At 47.4% G+C, this 24,191-nt stretch overlaps 1 protein-coding gene across 3 annotated transcripts in view; it reads left to right on the top strand.

Moving 5' to 3' along the window:
• The window catches only part of LOC133448279 (uncharacterized), a 57,536-nt gene that overhangs the window by 29,172 nt on the left and 4,173 nt on the right, over positions 1 to 24,191 (top strand). For all 3 annotated transcript variants that reach the window (XM_061726657.1, XM_061726656.1, XM_061726658.1), the window contains 11 exons: positions 45 to 129; positions 1,311 to 1,450; positions 3,036 to 3,210; positions 4,610 to 5,080; positions 7,019 to 8,274; positions 10,690 to 10,812; positions 11,911 to 12,070; positions 12,141 to 12,249; positions 13,867 to 14,042; positions 14,131 to 14,274; positions 23,375 to 23,993. In XM_061726657.1, coding sequence (XP_061582641.1) covers positions 45 to 129; positions 1,311 to 1,450; positions 3,036 to 3,210; positions 4,610 to 5,080; positions 7,019 to 8,274; positions 10,690 to 10,812; positions 11,911 to 12,070; positions 12,141 to 12,249; positions 13,867 to 14,042; positions 14,131 to 14,274; positions 23,375 to 23,993 — 3,458 coding nt within the window. The remainder of the gene's footprint in view (positions 1 to 44; positions 130 to 1,310; positions 1,451 to 3,035; positions 3,211 to 4,609; positions 5,081 to 7,018; positions 8,275 to 10,689; positions 10,813 to 11,910; positions 12,071 to 12,140; positions 12,250 to 13,866; positions 14,043 to 14,130; positions 14,275 to 23,374; positions 23,994 to 24,191) is intronic.

Below are 24,191 nucleotides of genomic sequence, written 5' to 3'. Positions count from 1 at the left end.
AAAATCTCCTTTTGAATCATTCACTTTTGTTACGTCGACTGAAGAGGAAGATGGAGCAGGAAACGGCAGAGAAGGCACTTAAATACGTCAAGGCATCACAGCAACCAGGAAGGCACAGCAAGCTCCCAGGTAAGGAGACGGGAAGCCTGAGGGCAACCTTTTCCCACCCCCACAAAAGTCTTATTTTATTGAATTCATGCATATTTACTTTGCTTTAAAAGTTGATTTGCATTCTGAAGTGAAAGCAAACAAGCCTTTTTTCGTACAACTTGCAAACAGTGATTTATATGCGCTTATGTGCACTTTTTTTATTTTCTTTCTGGTTGAGCGAAACAAAATCCCCTCAACTCATGCCCCTTTTTCATCAGCGATGGACTCATTGAGTTTGAAGGATGTTAATCTGGGGAAATGGGTCTGGAAAAAGCTGCTAAACCGGGGGTCGGCAACCCGCGGCTCTTTAGCGCCGCCCTGGTGGCTCCCTGGAGCTTTTTCAAAAATGTTTGACGTTTTTTTTTACTTTTTTCTTTTTTTTTTCTTCTTCTCTTTTTTTCTTTTTTTTTTTTTTTTTAACTTTTTTTCTCTTTTTTTCGCTCTTTTTCGTTTTTCTTTTTTTTTCTCTTTTTCTTTTTTCTTTCTTTACTTTTTTTCCTCCTTTTCTTCCTTTTTCCTTTTTTAATCTCGACATTTCGACTTTATTCTCGAAATTTTGACTTTTTTCTCGACATTTCGACTTTTTTCTTGAGATTGTACTTCAACATTAATCTCGACATTTCGACTTTCTCAACATTTCAACTTTTCTCAACATTTCGACTTTTTTCACGAAATTTTGACTTTTTTCTCAAGATTGTACTTCAACATTAATCTCGACATTTCGACTTTTTTATCGAAGTGCACAATGAAAAAGAAAATTTCCCCCAGTTATAACTAATATAGAAACATGCAGCATGTGTTGTCTTCATTCTAAGGCTTATACAAAACTTTTCATTTTTCGGCTCCAGACATATTTGTTTTTTGTGTTTTTGGTCCAATATGGCTCTTTAACATTTTGGGTTGCCGACCCCTGTACTAAACTGATCCATCAGCTGACAGATGATGGGAATCTGAGGCTTCCTGTCAAATGACACATAATTAACTGCATCTATGATCCGTACACATCTGTTTTCTCAGCAGTTTCCCATCTAAGACCAATTCGCTGCTCGCAACTTTTTTTACTCAAATTTATAGGAATTAAAACTTTTGGCTATTACAATGTTAATCACATTTACAATGCTCTTTGGCTAATAGATGCTTATTATTTGTGCCACCTGCAGGCCTCGTCCAGGCTAATCAGAGCCAGAGTGCAGCACAAGAGGAGGGAGCAGCAGAGATGAGCCCATTTGGGAGGCTGGCCTTGAAGATGGGCCTCCCGACTAACTGTGACATCGACCTGAGGAAGCAGGAGGAGTTGGAGGTAACTTTTAACGTTATGTTTATGTTGCCCTGTACATGTATTTACAGTAGATACAGATAAGCAGCTGCCCAGAGCATGATCTGAGATCCTGTCAACATATCTTAACCCTTGAGAGTTGCTACAGCTTTCCAAAGCAGTATTATTACTAGTTTTTGGTAAGTTAAGTATCTTACAAAAAAAAAAAAGAAATCTCCAACCCCCAACATGTATTGTATGTAAAATAACTTGTGTTATTTAATTTTTGTTTGTTTTTTCACAGCCACACCATGTATATTGACATTTGAAGGGTTAAAATAATATGATTTAATTTCTAGTTTTCTTCAGGACTGAAATTGAGATATAATAATTATTATTATTAATAATAATAATAATAATAATAATAATAATAATAATAATAATCTGAAATGCTTTTATAGCATAAATTTGTTCACGGTGTATCGTTGACTTTTTCAGAAAATTTAAAGTTGGAATTTCAAAATAAAAGAAAAAGACAAATTGAAGGAAAAATGACCTGAATGACCCCAAAAGAAAATGTCCCTAATGAAATACAAAGTTAATGATTCGGGTCGTGGTAATTTTGAAGCGTTTAATACGGAGGAGGATTAGGGCCACTGAAGGAAAAAAAAAACGGAGGATATTTTTTTTCATTTCTAAAAACAGGAATTCTGAGATTAAAGTCATAATTTGGACTTTTTTGTTTTAGAAATGAAAAAAAAAATCAAGTGGTCAGAATTCAAGTGGCCCTGATCCTCTTCCATAGTTTAAAGTAGACGTCTGAACTTTTTGCTTGTTTGCTCTCATGAATCAAGGAGCCTGAGATCACCTCTTCATCTCCAGCTCTTCCGTGACTTTTCAGTCCAACTTTATATTTCTTTGGTTTGACCTCCCAAACATGCAGATGACTTGAAATCCTAGTTTTCCCACAGTAGATTTATGACATAATCCTCACCGGTTACAACCAGCTTGTGTGTTAGTGACTCACAACGGCTACTTGGGTTGATAGGTCTTGTAGTTATAAAGCGCCCCGTGTTGAAATGAATTGAATAATAAGATGATTATTATTTTTTTCATTTTTACTTCAGCTACCTTTTGTGTAAATGTTCCTTTTATTATTTGGTTTTGCTACTGTATGAACTAAGTTAATGGGCAAAAAGCAGGAAATGGCATGAAATTAGAGCAGGGATACTTAATTTTGTATTTGAGTTGTTTGTTTTCTCGGTCTGTGCTGGATATCGTACATCATGGAAACTGATTTTAATTGCATATAGACTATTTATTTTTGATGTTATAATGGTTGAATGAAATATCTGAATGAGTCCTTGTTTCAAAGAGTTTTAATTCAAAATTGATCTGCGTGAATACTGGAGTGCACCCCAGAGAGAGAAAGAGATATTAGCCGTTGAGATCGTCTCTCATGAAGAAGAAATAAGTCCAGTGCTCATCTTGTGTAAAAAATCAGAACCGTTTAGTCATTAAAGTGTATGAAGGACTTTGACTGAGACAGTAAGGATGAGGAGGAGATAATTACATTAACCAGGGAGTCTCCAAGCACATGTTTATGTCAGTATTGTGTCTGTGTGTGTAGGATCAGACTGCTGGGAGTGTTAGTAGTTTGGAGGGATTCAGTCCCAGTTCACATGGCGGGGAGACAAATCACCCCCGAGCCTCGAGCAAAGGAGGAGGACTGGGGAGGAAAGCAGGAGCTAATGAAGCAGAGGAGGAAGAGTGGGACATCCCCTGGATCCTCATTCCCATCACAGGTCTGTCCGTCTGCTCCACAACCTCCACATGAAAACAAAGATTACATCAGAAGTAGGGATGTCCCGATCCCGTCACGTTGTTTCAGACTTGATCGAAATCGGACGTTGCATCCCGATCAGGGATCGGATATATATTTCATTGTCATTATTTTGATCAGCGCATCAAACAGATAATGGAAAAAACGCTAAACAACTGGTATCAACAAGCAACGAGTCCACCTAAATTTGCGTGACAACGCTGCTAATATGAAGAAGGCTAAATAAGGTAAATAGGTAAATAAATAAAAGTTAAATTACAACGGGGACTGAAACCCGAGAGAAGCTGGCGACTGTGTTGCCTTCCTAAGCTGAGCGTGATTGTAGGTCACTTCAAACACAAACCTTTTATTCTTTAAGCCAGAAAAGCACAGTAGGACTTAAGAGTTCAGTCTAAAAAGTAGATTTGCGTTAGTCCTGCCCACTGAATTTGACGAGTGAAACTGACAGTTTTACATTTCATGATTCACACGCAAGCAACACGAAATCATTAATTAAATGTGTCATTAATTAATTAAATGCTGAAATAATATATTTTTTAACTTAAAATCAATTGTATTTTAATTAATTAATGACATTTAATTAATGATATATTCCATTCCCATTTTAATTAATGATGTATTTATTTATTTAATTTTGGCACAAACAATCCTCCATAAAAAAGCACATTACTGGCATTACTTTATGACACTGTTGCTCTTTTATTTGCTTATTTGTTTACCTGCCTGCTGGGTATTTTAAGTTGAGCTGCTGTTTTTATTTACCGGTAATTCAAATTTGCACTATTTTTTTTTTAACTCTTTTTATTGGCTTTTTCTTTCCAACGTATAAAACAACAGACATTCAACAATTTACAAGACTCTTCCATTCAAAATAAAGGAGGAAAATTTTCACTATTTTTACTAGTTAATAGTTGCACTATTATTACATGATTGTCCAAGCTACCTCGAAGAGAACTGCTCCGTTTAAGTGCAAAATGATAAAATAAGGTGAATAAAATAAAAATACGGGACAACCTGTATCTGTTTATTTTGCATTTGTTCATTATTTTAAATGTGTTACGAAAGTATGGGTTCGGGAATCGGTATCGGCAGATACTCAAAATCAGATGACTCGGATCGGGGCCAATAAAACCTGATGGGGACATCCCCAATCAGAACCTTTAACCTTTGTCCAAATATTTATAGTGATTTTTAAAAACATTAACATCTGTCTCAAACACAAAAGCCTCATAGTAGAAAAGAAAAAAAGCAGAACAAGGAATATATATCTGTTCATGTAGACCATAAGATCATTAGCATCTTGATATAATCCAGTGATTCTGTCGTCAGCTGAACTGAAAGTGGAAATGTTCTTCCCGCAGGTCTGACTTCGGAGCGCTACGCTCAGAGGAACCGGGACGTCCCTCAGGACCCTCGTTTCCAGCACCTCGGCAAGGCGGCGGCCGTCACCACGGCAACCAAACCTCCCAGCTCGCCCCGGGAGCCCAGCCCGTCTCCCTCCCCGGACGTCGGCCTCCCCCCGTCCCCAGCTCAGTGCCCGTCCCCCGACCCCAGCCCGCCTAATTCACCCTCCCAGTGCCCGTCCCCCGACCCCAGCCCGCCCAACTCCCCCTCCCAGTGCCCGTCCCCGGAGCCCAGCCCCCCCCCACGGCCCTCCCAGTGCCCGTCCCCGGAGCCCAGTCCTCCCGCTTCTCCTGCCCGGGCCCCGTCGCCCAAGAGCAGCCCCCCCCCACCGTCGTCCAGGTGCCTGGATCTTAATGAGCTCAATCCCCTGAACCACAGCGGTGCTAACGAGCAGCAGTTCGCCCCCACGGCCCTCCGGGAGTTTCCAGGTAACAAGAGACTCGGTCTCAGGTTCATCTCAAGCTGCTAATGTTGGATTTAGCTGCAGTTTTGCTTCACTCATAAATAAAGATGCTTTCGTCACCGAAAATTATGACTAAATATCGTCGTCAACGAACCTTTATCACCTGAGGAAAACGAGACGAGACGCAACGAAAATGCTGGTCATGTGACGATAACGATAATTAAATATATAAGGCAATATCGTCTACGAATAAAAACGAGACTAAAATGTAGATTACAAAATAAAAACTCTGCTGAAATGTGTCGAGACGAAATGTTCTACCAAAGATCCTTAATGTCCATGTTTTCAGTAGTTTCCTCTGGTTTAATGTCCATGTTTTCAGTAGTTTCTCTGGTTTAATGTCCATGTTTTCAGTAGTTTCTCTGGTTTAGTTCTGCTGGGTGACGTCACGTCCTCAATCCCAGTCGCTGCAGCGGGGAATCAGATCCAGAAGATGCAGCTGCAGAGTTAACGGCTGATGCCGTTAACGCAGAGCTCTAGGTTCACGTCAATTAAAAACAAAGTTACATAGAGAAACGTGGGGATTTCTCAGATTTTCCCAGATTTTCCCAGATTTTGCCTTGTGACAAGTTCTCAAATAACTTGATTTGTGAGAAAACCGTAGCTCCTAGCAGAAAAACAAAGACATCGTGAGAGACACAGAACCTGGCAGATTCTGACAATCTTAATTTATTCAGATATTCCTTAAAATGTGTTAGTAACGGCAGTGCGAAAACAGAGTGAGATTTTTTTGAAGAAAACTTTTGATTACATTACAGTCAATGGAGACAGAGGCAGGAATTCGCGCCGCTTTAGCCTCCCCCCGTTTAAATTTTGTGCATACCCCGCCTGTCAAAGTGACATTTTATGGGGCCGCTCGGTGGCGCAGTGGGTTAAGCAGCGGCTCATATACTGAGGCTACAGTCCTCCTGCAGCGGTCGCAGGTTCGAATCCCGGCCTGCGCACCTTTACTGCATGTCATCCCCGATCTCTCTCTCTTCCCCTTTCATATCTGCAGCTTGAATAAAGGGCCACTAGAACCCCAAAAAAAATCTTAAAAAAAAAAAAAAAAAAAAAAAAAAAAGTGACATTTTATGAATCCCAACACGTATGTCTACATTCTGACCAAAAAGTTTTTGTCCAGCTTTCACGGTTTGGCCGTGAGTTCGAGTTACAAATAAAATGTAAGGTTATTTTTTTACTGTCTCTCGCACTCTAGAAAATGACAGCTCCACTCTAGATTTGACAAAAAAGTGATTTCCAGTCCTCACTTGAGTGCTCATATCTTGAAAAGTGTACATCTTTGGAAAAAAACTGGTTGGTGTTTTGGAGAGAAGAGAAGTTTTCCTCCGTTTTGAAGTTTGAATGACATTTCTACGTGCAGGTATGGGAAAGTTAGATTAGGGATTTCAACACCAAAAGTCATAGCACATCATTCCCGATCGAGACGCACGTTTTGATATATGATGCGCCTCGGTCGTCTGAAATCTGTAGGAGGAGTAGCGAACCGAAATCTGCTTTGCCAGAGGCACGCCTCCTACATTGCTATGGCATAGCTATGGAGGAGGCATGCCTCTTGGCGCAGCCGTGGCACTAATAATAAGATAACCTTTTTTGAATTGTAAAATGGGTTTGGCTAAATACAATCTTTAACTAAAACTAGACTAAAATGGTCCTGGACAATTCTGACTAAAATAAGACTAAAATGCTCAGACTTTCAGTCGACTGAAACTTGACATGACATGAGGAGAATGAACGTGACTAAAACTCACGTTCACAAATTAAAATGATAGCTTGACCCAAAGACTAAACTAAAACTAGAATTGAAACAGGCTGACAACAACAACACTAGTCATAAACTAATTGCTTCAGTTTTGGTTTAATATCTGGTCTTCAGTCCCGTTAACGTCCTTGTGTCCTGCAGGAGCGTCCAGGACGGAAGTGAAGAAGGAAGAGCCTCATGGCTCTACATACATGCAGACGTCTCATCCTCCGGTTCCAGGGTGGAGGATTCAGCCCCCAACATCCCTGACGGGGGCAGTAACCCCCCCCACCCCCGTGAAGGTGGAGCGGGCGGAGCCGGGACCTTCAGAACCGGAGACAGAAGCGTGGCCCATCGAGAGAGTTCAGAACCGGTGGGAGGAGGATGACACGGAGCCGGGGGATCTGGTGATCGAGCTGGCGAGTGAAAAAACACTGAAAACAGAGGTGGAGGAACCGGACGCCGGCTCTGCATTTTCCTCCACCGTTTCCTCCACCGTTTCCTCCACCGTCCCCGCTCCTCCCAGAAACATCGACAGCATCGTGGACCAACACCTGGGAAACTTTACCTCGGAGTTGCAGCTCCTCCTGCAGGAGAGGAGTGTCCACTGCAGCCTGTCGCAGCCGCCGCCGCTGTCCTCCACGTCAAACACGTCTCAGCACGCACTCCCGTACAACCCGGTGTCCCAGTTCTCCCAGTACGTGTCTTTTTACAACCCCTGCCCCCCGGTGCACGACTACGTGACTTCACTACAAAGCAGCATTGACTGCATACTGTCGGAGAACCACGGCTGGCCGGGCCCGAAGGCCGACGCCGGTCCGGCTAATACCGAAGCCTCGCTGGCCAACACGGTCAGCGACTTCGTGGCCAGCGTCCGAGCCGCTAACGCCGTGACGGAGAGAGACGATGAGGTCTCGGCTCCGTGCGACGAACGGACAGCAGCCGCTCAGGGCTCAGAGCTCTCCAGAGGAGACGGGGCGTGGAGGTCGGAGGCCAAGTGGAGGAGTTCCCCGACTCGCCACGTCGCGTTATCCGATTACGCCAACCCGCTGGAGATCAGCAGGACGGTCACGCAAAGCGTCCGGCAGACGCACGACACCGACACTCCAAGGACTGTCGTCTGCAGCGCCAGTGTAGAAGACGACGGTCCGAACTGCACCGTGACGGTCGCCGGCCTCAGCGCCGTCTCTCAACCGCCGGGAGACGATTCCCGCACTTTTGATCCGGCCTCCGGCTCGGCCTCCGACCCGTTCCCCGAGGCCTGTCCGTCGGCGACCGACCTGAACTCTGTGATCAACCAGCTGGAGCCGGCGGTGCTCAACAACCTGGTGGAGATCATGAAGGACATCAAGAAGAAGTCCCCGCAGTTCTACGTCCACTGCTCTGAGCCGGGAGACCCCGTCTACGAAGACGTCAAGGTAAAGTCACGGCCGGGATATTCTGTGGTTTCACACCTTCGGGTAAACCTGTAGTTATGAATCAAGCGGGTGAAAGAGATTTGCTTTTGAGACACTCCCAACTTCAGAGGCAGATGAAGGCGCTTCCATCCCTGTAGGACTTCAGAGTAAAGTTGCTTTTGTCAACGAAAATTATGACTAAATATCCTTTATCACCTGAGGAAAACGAGACGAGACACAACGAAAATGCTGGTCATGTGACGATAACGATAATTAAAGGGGACCTATTATGAAAAACAAGTTTTTTCTTGTTTTAACATATATAAAGTGGTCTCCCCTCACCCTGCCAGCACAGGGGAGACAAAATCCCATGAAATTCTGCAGGGTCTGCTCCCCCCCCTGACTGAGTCTTCCAGTGTCACATGACCTTTTTTTGAGCCATTCTGAATCTGCGCCTATGGTGACGTCACCATAGGCGCTCATTTCCATAGGTTCAGCCTCCGCTGCTGAAACCACGCCCACAACCAGCTCTCTACGCCGGCTGGAGCGGTGCTTCCTTCAGCCGCGGCGCCGCGGATCCGGGTTAAATCATCCAGGTTCCCGGGTGATTTGGGAGCTGGGTCCTTGGGGGTCCGTCCCAGGTCGGACCAGCTTCACCCTGCGACATTTTCAGCCAGATCTGTCGGTTTGATCCCCGGTAACGGGCGATGCGCCCCGGAGGCGCCCCGGAGGCGATCTGTGCGCCCGCAGTGGGGTTGCGGCGCCCGTCGCGCAGAATCCGCCGGGCAGATCCGGCTGAAATTGCTCTGGTCGGTCCCCGGGAGTCCCTGCTACCAGTCCAGGCGATTCCTCCGGTCCCGGCCGGTCGGAACCGGTCAAATTCCCGGTTAAAGCCGCGGTGATGCGCGCTGCTCCAGCCTACTTCCTGGTTCCCAAAGCGCGGTCCGTCCAACTAAATTGTCCAGGTTCCCAGCCGCTTTGGGAGCAGGGATTTCTGGGGTACGTCCCAGGCTGGACCAGCTTCACCCTCCGAGATTTTCAGAGAAATCTGTCGGTTTGATCCCCGGTAACGGGCGATGCGCCCCAGAGCCATGCGCCCCCGATGCATGCGCCGGGCGCCCGGCGTGGCTCCGGGGCCAGCGTTCAGCATCCGCCGGGTAGATCCGGCTTAAATAGTGCATAAATGTTATTTATATACAACTCATATTTAATTTTTTTAACAATAAAGTTGCCATGTGTGAAAATTCAGTGTTGTGATAATTTACAGGCTCGGGCTGCTCTGGCGGAGCGAGGTTTATGCTCCTCCCCTGTTACACGTCATTCAGGGAGCCAATCAGCACAGAGCCTCATTATCATACCCCCCCCTTCCCTAAAAATGAGGCACAGAAAAAGAGGTTAGAAGCGGTAAAACTAGTGACAGGGCCCACAGGCTGGATTTCTGATTTATGTAGAAAAAACAAGCTTTAGATTGTTTTTAAGACATTCAAGGCCTGTTTAAAATATACATTAAATGCCATAATATGTCCCCTTTAAATATATAATGCAATATCGTAGACAAAAGAAATAGACTAAAATGTAGATTACACAATAAAAACTCGACGAAATGTTCTAGCAAAGATCCTTAATGTCCATGTTTTCAGTAGTTTCTCTGGTTTAATGTCCATGTTTTCAGTAGTTTCTCTGGTTTAATGTCCATGTTTTCAGTAGTTTCTCTGGTTTAATGTCCATGTTTTCAGTAGTTTCTCTGGTTTAGTTCTGGGTGACGTTAGTCCTCAATCCCAGTCGCTGCAGCGGGGAATCAGATCCAGAAGATGCAGCTGCAGAGTTAGAGGCTGATGCCGTTAACGCAGAGCTCTAGGTTCATGTCCATTAAAAACAAAGTTACATAGAGAAATGTAGGGATCTGCTCTGAGGCTGGAGAAGAAGAAGAAGAAGATCCATCTTTGGATACACTTTCCTACATAGACGTGGAAAAGAAAACCCAATGTGTCGTCGAAAAAGATGGGGAGAAATGCGGAAAAATAAATATGTTGTAAACTCATTCTCACTCAAACTCACTCTTCTGTATCTAGAACTAATGTATTCTTGAATCTATAAGGTAACAATAATATAATAATAAGATAAACTTGTTTGAATTGTAAAACGGGTTTGGCTAAATACAATCTTTGACTAAAACTAGACTAAAATGGTCCTGGTCAATTCTGACTAAAATAAGACTAAAATTCTCAGACTTTTAGTCGACTGAAACTTGACACGACTAAAAGGAGAATGAACTTTACTAAAACTAATAAAAACTAAAATGATAGCTTGACCCACAGACTAGACTAAAACTAGAATTGAAACAGGCTGACAGAAACAACAATACTTCAGAGTAATGGACATGAACAGTTACGGACGCAGCGGTAACACGATTCACATGTGTGTAATGTTTTGCAGGAACACTTGCTGACACTGGGGAACGTGCAGCAGAGCCCCGTCGACTTCTTAAACCAGGAGAACTCTGACAGCGGCCTGCTGGTCATCATCAAGAACAAAGACATAGCCGGACACATTCACAAGGTATTTAACATCCCCAGTACTCCTGCCTCTTTAACTCCAGGAGTCCATGTCACCTTTTATTTGAATACTTTGACTGATCCAGGTATTCCAAGAATATCACCCGGCTTGTGATATTTTCTGGTTTACTGCCCTTTTTATTTTAATCTACACTTGACACTATTGATAAATGAGAGGCGCATGAGAAAACTGTTTTATTAATGCTCATCTGTGTGCGAGATAGAGAGGAACTTTTATGCCAGTAAAATACTTTGGGAGTAAATTAAAACAGGATTTACTTTAGGTAACGGTGACAGAGTTGTATAGTTTTTAATTTATTCTTTCAATTTAGTTAGTTTAACAATCCCACAAGTAGTTTTAATTTATAAAATAATATAATTAAAGATATTGATTAAAATCTCTGACAAGGAAGAATCCTGTCAACAATGCCGTACACAACAAAAGTCCTTACTTCTTTCCTTTGTGTAATTATAAAACTGAAAAATGAAGGCCAAAACATGAAAAAAACAAAGCAACAAATGAAAATGTTGATTTTACCTGCAGTTCTATTTTGTTTTTATCAGTTTTAGTTTATAAAAATCTTCAGTTTTTGTTTTTATTTTAGTTTAGATTATTTTTTTCACTGTTAGTTTCAGTTTCCGTCTTAGTTAAATGTAATAACTCTGAGAACGCTGAATTTTGCAGTTTGTTGATTGCAAAGTTTAAACAAACACAAACTCTGGGTTCCCAAACTGAAAACTGGCCGTGCACTTTTCACTTTTTTCCTTTTTATCTAATTTCCCTCTGAGCCATTTTAGTCGTAGTGACATTTATTGCCTCATGAATTGTTTTGTCATCCGCCACAAGCAGACTTTTTAAAATTTTTGAACCCATCAGTTATTCAGCTGTGATTTTTATATGAATAATTTTAGCTGCCAATCATCATACAAGTCTGAGATATTTGATTTTAATAAATATTCACGATGGAGCAAAGATCCTGATACACAAATGTTCACTTTTTATGGAGATATTAGTAACATTTTAGTAACATTTATTTTTCTTACTGAGCGGATGCATCGCCTGATTTGGACTCCATAAATTCCTGAAGTGTGTGTTTGTCAGATCCCAGGCCTCATGTCTCTGAAGCGACACTCCTCGGTGGTGTTTGTGGGAATCGATACACTGGACGACATAAAAAACAACAGCTGCATCGAGCTTTTCGTGTCTGGCGGCTGTGTCGTGTCGGACGAGTTGGTTCTCAATCCAGACGTCATCAGTCACGGTAGGTCCGGGTTCGGCCGCGCACGAGGACGGAGGCCTGATGGGTTGACTGACGAGGTGTCGCTCTGCAGATCGACTGGCAACGTTGCTGAGATTCCTGGAGCAGCACAGTTCTCCGGAGAGCCTGTGGAGGTGGAAGATTCACTGCAAAACCCATAAAAAGCTGAAAGAACAAGCCAGGTAGGGCATTTTCTCACATTTTATTTCATTTATCTGGATTGAATTGGATTCAGTTTGTTGTCACACTCGATTGAATTTGCAACAAAAATCATAAAGACTTAAAGGTTATGTAGGCAGCAGCAAAACACAAAGTTACAGACTAACGTATAAGAGACAAAAACAAAACAGAAACATAAGATAATAAATAATAATAAAATTAAGTAAAAAAGGAACTAGTTAAATACAGTGCAGTCTGCTAACGCGTAAAACTGGACAGTTTCAGCTTCTGTTGGAGCCTGTTCCAGGACTGAGGGGAAACATTAGATGTAATCAGATGTAATCCAGGGATGAGGATACGGAGACTACGATCAGACTGTTTCCTCGTCAAGTATGTGGTCAAATAGGAGGGGAGTAGTCCAATGATGGATTTATAGACACACCTGTGTCTTACCTCTTTAACACATCTACACACGTCTGTACACACGAGTGTTATGGGTCGTTCTCTCTGAACCCAATCACATGACACCAAACCGGGTTAAACTTTAACCAAGACGAGGCGTAGTTTAATAGAAAAACACAGAAAACTCCCACAGGGAACAAAAAAACTTTCCTCACAGGAAACTCAGCACTTCTTCACAAATAACTCAAAAATCACAGGGAGAAAAAAAACACCAGCAAACTAACAAACAAACCAACAAAGCTCAGAGTTAACAAAACCAACCAGCAATGAACAACTCGCAGCCGCTCTTTAACTTCTCCACCTGATGAGCTGACGCGCGGCAGGTTTAGGCTCACAGCGCGACTCCACTGTCCGCCGGTGTACGCCCGGTTCGTGTTCGTCACCGCGCGCAGCTCCTCACCACGCTGACTCCGCGCTTATATATTTAATATATTTATAAAGCCCTGCCTGGCCAAGCCCTAAAACTGAGGCCATGGTAGATAGGTTAGCTTTTGCGGTTAGAAAATCTTGTTTTATCACATAGCGATATCGCAAATGCAATTAATCGTTCAGCCCTAATAATAGGACATATTTATGAAAAGAAACAATCAATTCCATTGCTTTATTTTCTATTGAACTGTCCTAACTGGCCGCTGCACAGTGCGCCGTTTTGATCTGAACATTTGTCGGACGCCCTGCTTCTACTTTCTTCCTCGCGTTGAAAGCCAGTTGAAAGCGCTGTAGGAAACAGGATGAGGAACGGCTGATCCAGTTAGTTGAAATGAGAAGTTATCTCTTTGATTCCTCCTCATTTCACTACAAACACCTCAATAAAGTGGCAGCTGCTGGAGGGAGATGGACAGAGAGTCTGATGTCACGCAGTGCGACGCGATAGTCGGACGCTCGCATGCAGTTACACGGTTTTATAGTTGTGGACGTGGTTTGCATTTTGGTTACGTAACGAAAATCAGCAGAATCTTATTGGCTCGTAGATCCACATCACACTGGACGGCTCATCCGGGCGGCTGTACAGACACTGCAGAATTTAGTTGCTTTCCTCCTTCTCTGAGTTGGCAGGCTGAGGGGAGACCACTTTATATATGTTAAAGCAAGAAAAAATCTGTTGTTCATAATAAGTCCCCTTTAAAGAACTACGAATGAAAGAGGTGTCAGCTGATCTGTCTGCGTTTGGGTTCCAGGTTCCGGAGAGACGCCGCGAGCATGCTGGACGTGTTGTCGACCTATCAGAAGCGGCAGCTCGTGGAGTTCCTCCCGTACCACCACTGTGACACCAACCCGCAGTCTCCCGACCGCAGCTGCCTCGTAGAACATCAGGCTCGATACACACAGTTCAGACACACGGTCTTTCTCACTGGTGCGTACGCACGCGTTGAACAATCTCAAACTCCACTGTATCTGTATCTGTTCATGCTGATTTAATACTTGTCTTGTGTCAAATCCAGAGCATCACCTCGACAAGTTCTACTCCAACGAGGGCATTATCGTGGCCGGTATTGACGAAATCTTGCACAACTTCGCCAGACTGGTCGGTTGCCACAACATCAAGGACAAGCAGCTGATGGTGGAGGATCTGCTGTCCCCCAAAGGTCAGTTTCAGGGGGGCACTGGAAAAACAGCCCTGCTAGAAATAAGCCAAATATTCCTAAATCTAGTCAAATTAGTCTTATTATAAGCAAAAATATCTCAGCCAATGGAGTAAAAAAGATTTTCTTGACTACACTGCAAAAACTCAAAATCTTAACAAGAATATTTGTCTTATTTATAGTTAAAATGTCTCATTTTTAGTAAAAAGAATCTTATTACACTTAAAACAAGACTCATCACTGAAAAAAAACAACAATTTTCACCTGTTTCAAGTAGATTTTCACTTAAATTAAGTAGAAAAATCTGCCAGTGGAACAAGATTTTTTTGCTTGTAATGAGAAGATAAATCTTGTCCCACTGGCAGATTTTTCTACTTATTTCAAGTGAAAATTTACTTGAAAAAGGTGAAAATTGTCAAATAAGTTATTTTTCTGGTAATGACTCTTGTTTTAAGTGTAATGAGATTTTTTGACTAAAAATGAGACATTTTAACTAAAAATAAGACAAATATTCCTGGTAAGATTTTGAGTTTTTGCAGTGTAGAACTCTTCAAACCAGCAAAATAGTCTGAAAACAGTCTTTCTTTTCTGAAAAGAATGCTTTTTACCTTTCTAAGAAATTCGTTTTTGCAGTGTGTCGCAGACCTGAGAAAGGCCTGATGGCCCGACCATTGATCACATCAGGAAAATGAACATACATGGAGCTGAGAGAGAACATACTTTAGTGGGGGAAGTTAGTCCCAGGTGATAAACTGTCGGTGCGTGAAGATGTGTCGATGTTCAGTGAGAAAGTCGCCGCTGGGAGATGCTGAGGCGTCTCATCTTTGCTTACGGTAAAGCGTTATACCAAGATGCATCTGCTGTACTGGTCAAGAACAAAGTTTCAAAACATACACGCCTTTTGAAAACTTCTCAGTTGGAGTGGATCTGTAGCCGACTTCATGATCTTTTTTAACAAGCCCCTGAGAACAGAGATCTAAAAACAATGTCGCTTATGCGACAGCTTTCAGAAGGAAGAAAGAAAGATGATATTTTTTAGATAGTGCCCCGTGTGAGGATTCGGGTGGAATGAATGCAGAGGAAACATCTGGGCCATGCAGATGTTGCATTTGCATGTAGAGAACCGAGGTGGTTTTTACTGGCAAATATCTGAGCAGTAATGGCTACAGAGGGAGGCGGCGTCGCCGGTAAACAAGAGTCTAAGGTTTCCATCAGATGTTATGATAATCCTTCAGGTTGTCACGGCAACACGTTCAGGCCCATAACGACATTCAGGATGGTGTTTCACCGTCAGAGTCAACAAACCAAAGATGCCGTCTTCAATGTAAATACGGCTTACCGTCCCCGAGACCAGACAGAGATCTGGACAGACATCCTCTCGAAACAAAGATGGAGGAACTGAACGAACATCATACGTGGCGGCGATGGCCGGGTGATATTTTTAAATGTTTTTAGCGACGCTGATTAGAAGACCGGTGAGACAGTTTCAGTCAAAAACCTGGATCAGACGGACCAAAGGCAGACAGACCCAGAAACGAGCGGCGCCGGCGGCGAAGGCGTGGAAAACTCAACACAGTTCAGTTTGAAGGAGCAGAACTTTATTGATCCCTGAAGGGACGTTGTACGTTGCTACAACTGTCCGTATTTCTGAGGGTTCCTAAGAGTGGTTGTAACTGTGGACCAGAGTTACGTCAGTTAACGTCGGGGCCTGTAAGAACTAGTGACGTTCGATTCCACCGATTTCCTTTCCGATCTGATATTAAGTAAAATTCAGGCTGGTATTGGCGATTCCGATACATTATGGAAATACAGTTAATGTGCCCAGTAAATCTAAAAAAATTGGTGTATTTTAGATATTTTAATAATATACATATATATTTTGTATAATAATCAATTGTAGATAGTTTAAGAATACAAGCCATCAGAGTCCCTTATTTAGCTATTTATTTTAAAGTCAGAAGTATACTGAGGTATATTTTGTGGGTTCATCCGAGTTTCAACTGGCTTTCTTTAAGTCTCTTTTGTTTTTCAGACTCCTGTTTTATTTTGAAAAAGTTCTGGTGTGTTAATTCCCCAGTGGTCCTCAACCGCCGTAACTTTCAACCCCTAAATATTTGTAGACGTTTGGTCTGTAAGAGCAACCTAAATGATGATTGTTTAACTTTCTACTGCAACTTTTCATAGTTTCGTTAATTTCGTACTTGAAATCAGCAAACAAAAAAGAAACTTAATTTCAATAATTATTATTATTTAAACCTCATTCACAATACAGCCGAGCTGTAACAACAACAGAAAAAACAGAGTGTTTGAAAAAGGTGTTCTATTTCGTCCCTACTGACCGCCAGGCGGTGCTGTAAGCACTGGATATCTCCCCTCGCGCATGCGCATGTCGAGTACAATACCAACAATGTCACGTCACCCGTGACCCCTGCATGACCCCCGGAAGGGTATATCTTCCGGCGTCATCATGGGATCGACTCCTTATTCTTCTCGCGTCGCGCTGAAGTACAGGACGGAAATAGAAGGCTGGTTGAAAGCTTCTTCCTTTCCTCCCTAAACCGCGGCCCCCGTGCAGCTTCGTGCCGTAAGGTAGGAGTAACGATCTCTGTCGTCCTCCAAGAGGCTGTGGCCGCGCGGTATTTATTGGTGTTCGTTGCGGCGGCGGCGGCGTCTCCCCGCCCCGCCCCCCTGGCCCAGCTGACAGAAGGTAAGCTGTTGGCTGCGCCCGACACCTGAATATTCTGTGCAGTTATTTTTTCTGCGGGAAAAAAGAAAAAAAGAAAAAAGAAGACAGAAAGGGATTATTTTTTTCTTAAAAAAAAAAAAAAAAAAAAACAACACCTTTTTTTGTCCTTCTTACAGCCGTGGTGAAGGCCACGCCCTCTCCCACCGGCACATTTGTGGTGACGGCAGCGTTTTGCTCCCTCTCCCACTTTATTAATGTGACAACATTATTTTTTTCCTTGCAATTATTTTTTCTTAAAAAAAAAAAAAAAAAGGAAAAGAAAGAGGAGAGGATTGTTCTCTTCCTTTTTGAGTAAAGACGCCTTTTTTGCCTTTTCTCATAGCCGTGGTGACGGCAGCGTGGCCCTCCCCTCTCCCACCTGCATATCGGTGGTGACGGCAGCGTGCTCGCTGTGGTGACGGCAGCGTTTCCGCTCCCCTCTCCCACTGACACACCCGTATTGACGGCAGCGTGGCCCTCCCCTCTCCCACCTGCATATCGGTGGTGACGGCAGCGTGCTCGCTGTGGTGACGGCAGCGTTTCCGCTCCCCTCTCCCACTGACTCATCTGTGCTGACGGTAGCGTGGCCCTCCCCTCTCCCGCCTGCATATTGGTGGTGACGGCAGCGTGCTCGCTGTGGTGACGGCAGCGTTTCCGCTCCCCTCTCCCACTGACACCTACGTGGTGACGCAGCGTGTCCGCTCCTCTCTCCTGCCAGCACATCCGTGGCGACGGCAGCGTGTCTGCTCCCTCTCCCACCGGTCGCTGTGATGGAGCGTTCATGCTCAGGGTGCATGGCCGCCCTGGATCCTGCGGTTGACCAGGACCTCTGCGTGTCATGCCTGGGCCCTGAGCAGCCGGGGCCGTCGGCCAGCCTCCCCTCATCCCAGCCGCAATCTTCTCTGAAGCGATCGGCAAAGAGAATGGTGGGGGCCCCCAAACGACGGCGGATGACGAGCCAGCTCTCCTCGAAGGTAGATCGCTTGGCTGCCGACATGGAGCAGATGAAGGCGCTCCTCCTCAATCTGCAACCTGGTACTGGCCAGGTGGAACCTGCCATGCCAGAGTTTGCTCTGGGGTCGCCACCGCCGCTGCCAGAGGACGCCATCTCCATTGCAGCCTCGGCGAGCCACTTCAACGTGTCTTCAGGGGACCCGGCCTCACAGCGCTCGGGGTTCTCCTCGCACTCATCTGCCCAGAGCTCTCGGGAGGGGACGGTTTGTTCCTCCGTGCAGAGCATTATCCGCACTGCCCTGGCACACTTGCAGCTGGATGCACCGCGTGCGGAGGTGGCCTCTAGCGCCTTCCACAGGCGCAATCCTTCTCCGGTGGAATTCACCATTCCGCCTTCGTCGGATTTTTTGAGGGAGCTGCACTCATGCTGGAGAGATGTCACAGCCCTCTCCAGGCTAACAGCTGATGACCGTGCTCTGACGGCGATGGAGGGCGCTGCAGTGGCTGGTCTCCACCACATGCCCCCCATCGAGCCCTCCATTGCAGCACTGATAGTGGCTCCTGATGAGGCTCTGAAGCCAGATCCCAAGTGCCCCTCTACCCAGTGTAGGGTTACTGATGGGCATATTTGTAAGGCTTATGAAACAGCGGCGCGCATCGGCCGGCTGGGGAACACCCTTTCTCATCTGCTACTGGCTCTCTCCACCTCCCTGCAGGATGCACAGGTGGATGATTCCACACGGGACTTGTGTGATGTGTCCCTACAGGCTTTTGCCTCCCAGACGAGGGAACTGGGGCGGCTGATGTCCACCCTGGTGCACACGCGCCGTCATGTCTGGCTGGCGCAGTCACCCCTGACGGAAACTGCTCGTAGGGTTCTTCGTCAGGCACCGGCAGAACCGGGGGAGCTGTTTGGGGCAACTGCCCTGGAAGCTCTGGACCGCACCGCCCTGGCCGATGAGACCAGGCAGCGACTGGTGCACCTTCACAGGAGGGCGCCCGCTTCCAGTACACCGAGGGGCCCTTCGTCCGCCCCTGGACGTCGCCCCCAGCCTCCTGCCCGCAGGAGCCAGCGCAGCTCCCAACGGCCCGTTGGACAGCCTGCCGGGGGGTTTCGCCCCCCTGTGCGCGGACCGCCCCAGCAGCGTTGGGGTGTTGGCCTCGACCATCGCCCCCCCGGCACGTCCAGAGGCCGGGGGAGACGGCGCTAGGGCCACGGGGCCGGTCGTCGGCTGCTTTTCCCGGCAGCAGCTCAGTCACTGGGCTGCCTGCTCGTCGGACCCCTGGGTAATTTCCACCTTAACCCACGGGTACGTACTGCAGTTCCGACACCGGCCCCCTACCTCCGGCCGGGTCATGATGACCGTCATCAGAGACCCGGCGAACATTCTGGCTCTGACTCAGGAGTTGTCCGTCCTGCTGGCCAAGGGCGCCATTGTGCCGGTAGACCCCCTGCTGCAGCCCCGGGGGTTCTACTCAACCTACTTTCTCGTCAGCAAGAAAGACGGCGGCCTTCGTCCCATCTTGGACCTGAGAGGCCTCAACGGGTACATGAAGGCCCTGCCCTTCCGGATGCTGACCACAGCAGATGTTCTGCGTGCGGTTGGTCAGGGGGAGTGGTTTACGACGGTAGATCTACAGGACGCTTACTTTCACGTGCCGATTGCGGCACGGCACCAGCGGTTCCTGAGGTTCGCCTATCAGGACCGCCATTACCAGTTCAGGGTGCTCCCATTCGGGCTCTCCCTGTCCCCAAGAGTTTTCACCAGGTGCGTGGCGGCAGCCCTCGCTCCCCTGCAGGCACAGGGTATGAAGGTTCTGCCGTACCTGGACGACTGGCTGATATGCGCGCCGTCCCGAGAACAAGTGGTGGCAGACACGGCCCTCCTTTTGTCGCATGTGGCCAAACTAGGGCTCACAGTGAACAGAGGGAAGAGCTGTCTGGCTCCCTCCCAGCGAGTCGCCTACTTAGGATTGGTACTCGACTCGGTGACCATGAGGGCCTGTCTCTCACCGCGGCGTGTGAGCGACATCCTGCGGCTCCTCCCCCGATTCAGGAGGGGCAGACGGCTGCCTTACCTCCAGTTCCTGCAGCTTTTGGGCATATTGACGGCCGCCTCGGCTGTTGTGCCTTTGGGCCTGCTGACGCTACGCCCCCTGCAGATGTGGCTGAACAGCCTTCGCCTGGATGCCGAAAGGCACAGGCACAGGCTGGTCAGGGTGTCGCGGGTGTGTGTCCATGCCCTGGCACCCTGGAAAGACGGGGCATTCCTGCTGGGGGGTGTGCCCTTGGGCACTATCCCCTCCTTCCGGGAGACTGTCACCGCAGATGCCTCCCTCTCGGGGTGGGGTGCTGTTTGGCGCAGCAGGCCTGCCCAAGGGCAGTGGTCTGCGCGGGACCGCACACACCACATCAATGTGCTGGAGCTCCGTGCTGTACACCGAGCACTCGAGCACTTTTTACCTCACCTATGGGGGAGGCACGTACTGGTCCGGTCGGACAATGTGTCCACTGTCTCCCAGATCAACCACCAGGGGGGGCACCGGGTCTGCACAGCTGCTGCAGGTGTCCCGGGGCCTTCTGACGTGGGCCGCTCCTCGCCTCCTCAGCCTGCGGGCGATATACCTGCCAGGGGTCAGGAATCAGGTGGCAGACTTCCTGTCCCGACACAAGCCTCCCCCAGGAGAGTGGCGGCTTCATCCGGAGGTAGTGGGGATGATTTGGGTCCTCTTCGGCAGAGCGGTGGTGGACCTCTTCGCCTCGGGCGTCTCGGCTCACTGCCCCCTCTGGTTCTCCTGGACAGAGGAGACCAGTCCTCTGGGTCAGGATGCCCTAGGGCACGAGTGGCCCGACGGGCTCCTGTACGCGTTCCCCCCACTACCTTTAATCCTGCCGACGTTGCAGAGGGTCCTCCAGAGAGGTCACAGGCTCCTCTTGGTGGCCCCCTTCTGGCCGGGGAGACCGTGGTTCCCACTACTCCGGAGGCTCTGCTGCGGCACGCCATGGCGCCTACCCGACCGGAGGGACCTTCTGTCCCAGCTGGGGGGTCGGATTTGGCATCCCGACCCCCGTCGCCTTCAACTCTGGGTCTGGCCACTGCAGGGCCCGACCCGTTAGTGTCAAGCTGTACTGAGCCCGTCAGGGCTACCATCTTGAACGCTCGTGCGCCCTCCACCCGCCTCCAGTATGAGTGCAAGTGGAGGAGATTCTCTGCCTGGTGTGCGGACAGGGCAGAGGACCCTATGCTTTGCCCTGTGGCCACGATCCTGGAGTTCCTTCAGTCCCTCCTGGATGATGGCCGTGCTCAGTCCACCTTACGGGTGTACGTGGCGGCCATTTCATCACGACATGCCCTGGTCGAGAATGCCACCGTGGGGTGCCACCGGCTGGTTTCTCTCTTTCTTAGGGGGGCTCTGAGGCTGCGCCCCCCGAGGACCCCAAGGGCCCCGGTGTGGGACCTGTCTATGGTACTAGGTGCCCTCTCTTCTCCACCTTTTGAGCCCTTGGCCCAGGTGGACCTGAAGTGTCTCTCTATGAAGACGGCTTTTCTCCTCGCTATGACGTCAGCAAAGCGAGTCAGTGAGTTACATGCCCTGTCAGTCAGCGGGTACTGCCTGAGGTGGAACCCGGATGGCTCAGGGGTTACGTTGTGGCCCGAACGTGGCGTTCCTGCCCAAGGTCCTGCCACGCGATCATGCTAATCGGCCTATCCAGCTTGCCCGGTTCGACCCCGAGCCTGCGGAGGGTGGGCCAAGCCCTTTGTGCCCCGTACGGGCCCTTAATGCTTATGTTGCTGCCACCGCGCCTGTGCGACGGTCGGAGCAGCTTTTTATCTGTCATGGTGGCCCTAACAGGGGGCGCGCTATTTCTAGACAGCGCCTGTCCCACTGGGTGGTGGACACCATCGAGCACGCCTACAGGGCCAGTGGCCGCCCCTTACCAGTGGGGGTGAGGTGCCACTCGACCAGAAGCGTCGCAGCTTCTTGGGCTGCCCTGAAGGGGGTGCCTCTGGAGGACATCTGCGCAGCAGCTTCGTGGACGTCGCCGGACACGTTCTCCAGGTTTTACCGGATCAATGTCGCCACTCCCCAACCATTGGGCGTGGTTCTACTCCCGGGTCCTTCTGCCCCTGATCAGTGAGGTATGTGACCGGGATTCTATGTGACATTGTTGGTATTCGTCATCCAGTGCTTACAGCACCGCCTGGCGGTCAGTAGGGACGAAATAGAACGAAAGTTACGCCTGTAACTACGGTTCTATGAGTCCCGGATGACCGCCAGGCCTGCCGGTCACTCCGAATCCTCGTGCTCTCGCGAGAAGATTCTAGGAGTCGATCCCATGATGACGCCGGAAGATATACCCTTCCGGGGGTCATGCAGGGGTCACGGGTGACGTGACATTGTTGGTATTGTACTCGACATGCGCATGCGCGAGGGGAGATATCCAGTGCTTACAGCACCGCCTGGCGGTCATCCGGGACTCATAGAACCGTAGTTACAGGCATAACTTTCGTTTCCATCACTAAACAAAGGTCCAAAGTAAAATAATAAAACCATTAACAGAAATAAAAACTACTATAAAAATAGTGATGCACCGAAATAAGAAAATTTGTGGCCGAAACCGAAAATAATAATAAACACTTGGCCCGAGTTTTTCCATTTATTTTGCCATTTTTTTCACAATTGCATATATCAAATAAATGTGCTTTAGGCATGCTTTTCAAAGAAAAAAATCTTTTACAAAATTACAAGGGAGAAATATTTATTGAACATGAACAACTGAACCTTTCCCAGCATTTAAATTTTTAATAATAATTTAAATTTAAATATTCCAACAGACATACCAACACAGCACAATAACTTCAACTAAATTGGCAAAATAAATTTTTTTTGGCCATCTTTGAGCACATTGGGCCTATAACTGACTGCTGAAAAATTGTAACATAGGCCTTAAAACAAAAAAAAACAACAAAATAAAATGCATTGTAAAAAAAAAGTGAAAAAGAAGTGGAAAAAACAAAATAAAGAAAAGGAAAATCACTCCCTTTCCCATACAAGTATTAATATGGGAAAGGGATTGTTTTTCTTTTTATTTAGTTAGTTTTATCCACTTCTCTTGCGTCATCTCAACATGCCGTTATTAATTGTTCGGTTTTTTCCCCACTCCACCGAACACCGAAAGTGCTATTTTCAGCCGAACAATTTCGGTTACACAACATTCGGTGCATCACTATATAAAAATGACAAAAAGTAGCTCCTCCGTATTCTTGTTAATGATATACATTACCAAAAATGTATCAATATTTTCCTTTTGAGGATCGGGGGTTTCAGAGGTGTGATTGTCTCGTCTGTCCTCGGGTCTCGGCAGACAGCTCGGTCCCGGGGATTCGGTCTCAGCCGCTGATCTCTCTCCCTCCTTTCCAGATCCGCTCCAGTCCGTCTCCTCCAGCAGTCGAGCCCAGCAGCTCCCTTCGCCGCCCGGCTCCGTCTTCCCCCCCGACCCGCTCGAGTCCGACCCGCTCGTCCCGGACGCTTTCTGCAAGGACCAGGTGACGATGGGCCGACACATGGAGATGCTGCAGGAGGCGCTGAGGCAGCTGCGGGCCGAACACCGGGAGCATCTGCAGAAGCTGCAGCAGCAGCAGCACCAGCAGGAATCTAAATCACGGGTCGGGCCGGCCAACGGGGGCGACGCCGCCCCGGCTGGGCGGGGAACCCCCGCCAGGAAAGTGGTGGAGAGGACTCACTCGGCGCCGCAGCCAGAACGCACCAGAGCGTACGTCGCTGGGAGGAGAGAGGAGCGATGGCCGGCGTCCACCGACCCGCGGCAGCGAGGACGGACTCCAGACGGCGGCGAGTCCGGAGATCAGAGGGGAAACACTCCGACCAGAAACGACAAAGCAGATGCGGCGACGGGACCGAGCAACCGCACGGAGCCGGCCAACGACGGGAGGAAAGAAAACACGGATCAGGAACCCGGCGTCTGCAGGGCGGCCGAGTACGACGGGTCCAGGGCGGGTTCGGGAGAAGACGACGGGTCACGGTTGGTTCAGAAAGTTCTGCTTTCACAGCATGTGTGTTTTATGGTAACGTGGCTGAAACTTTTAAGCTGGTTTGTGAACTTGTTACGATCACAAGTTGGAACACTCAACTCTGTAACCAGAACATTTCTAAAAGGACACCACAATCAAGTTCAAGTTATGTATATAATAAAAACAGGTTTATTCACAAACCAAGAAAA

The sequence above is a fragment of the Cololabis saira genome, chromosome 8 (assembly GCF_033807715.1).
Source record: "Cololabis saira isolate AMF1-May2022 chromosome 8, fColSai1.1, whole genome shotgun sequence".
Taxonomy (NCBI): Eukaryota; Metazoa; Chordata; class Actinopteri; order Beloniformes; family Belonidae; genus Cololabis; species Cololabis saira.
Note: the sequence above shows the minus strand (reverse complement) of the source record. Positions and strands in the feature narration are given on the sequence as shown.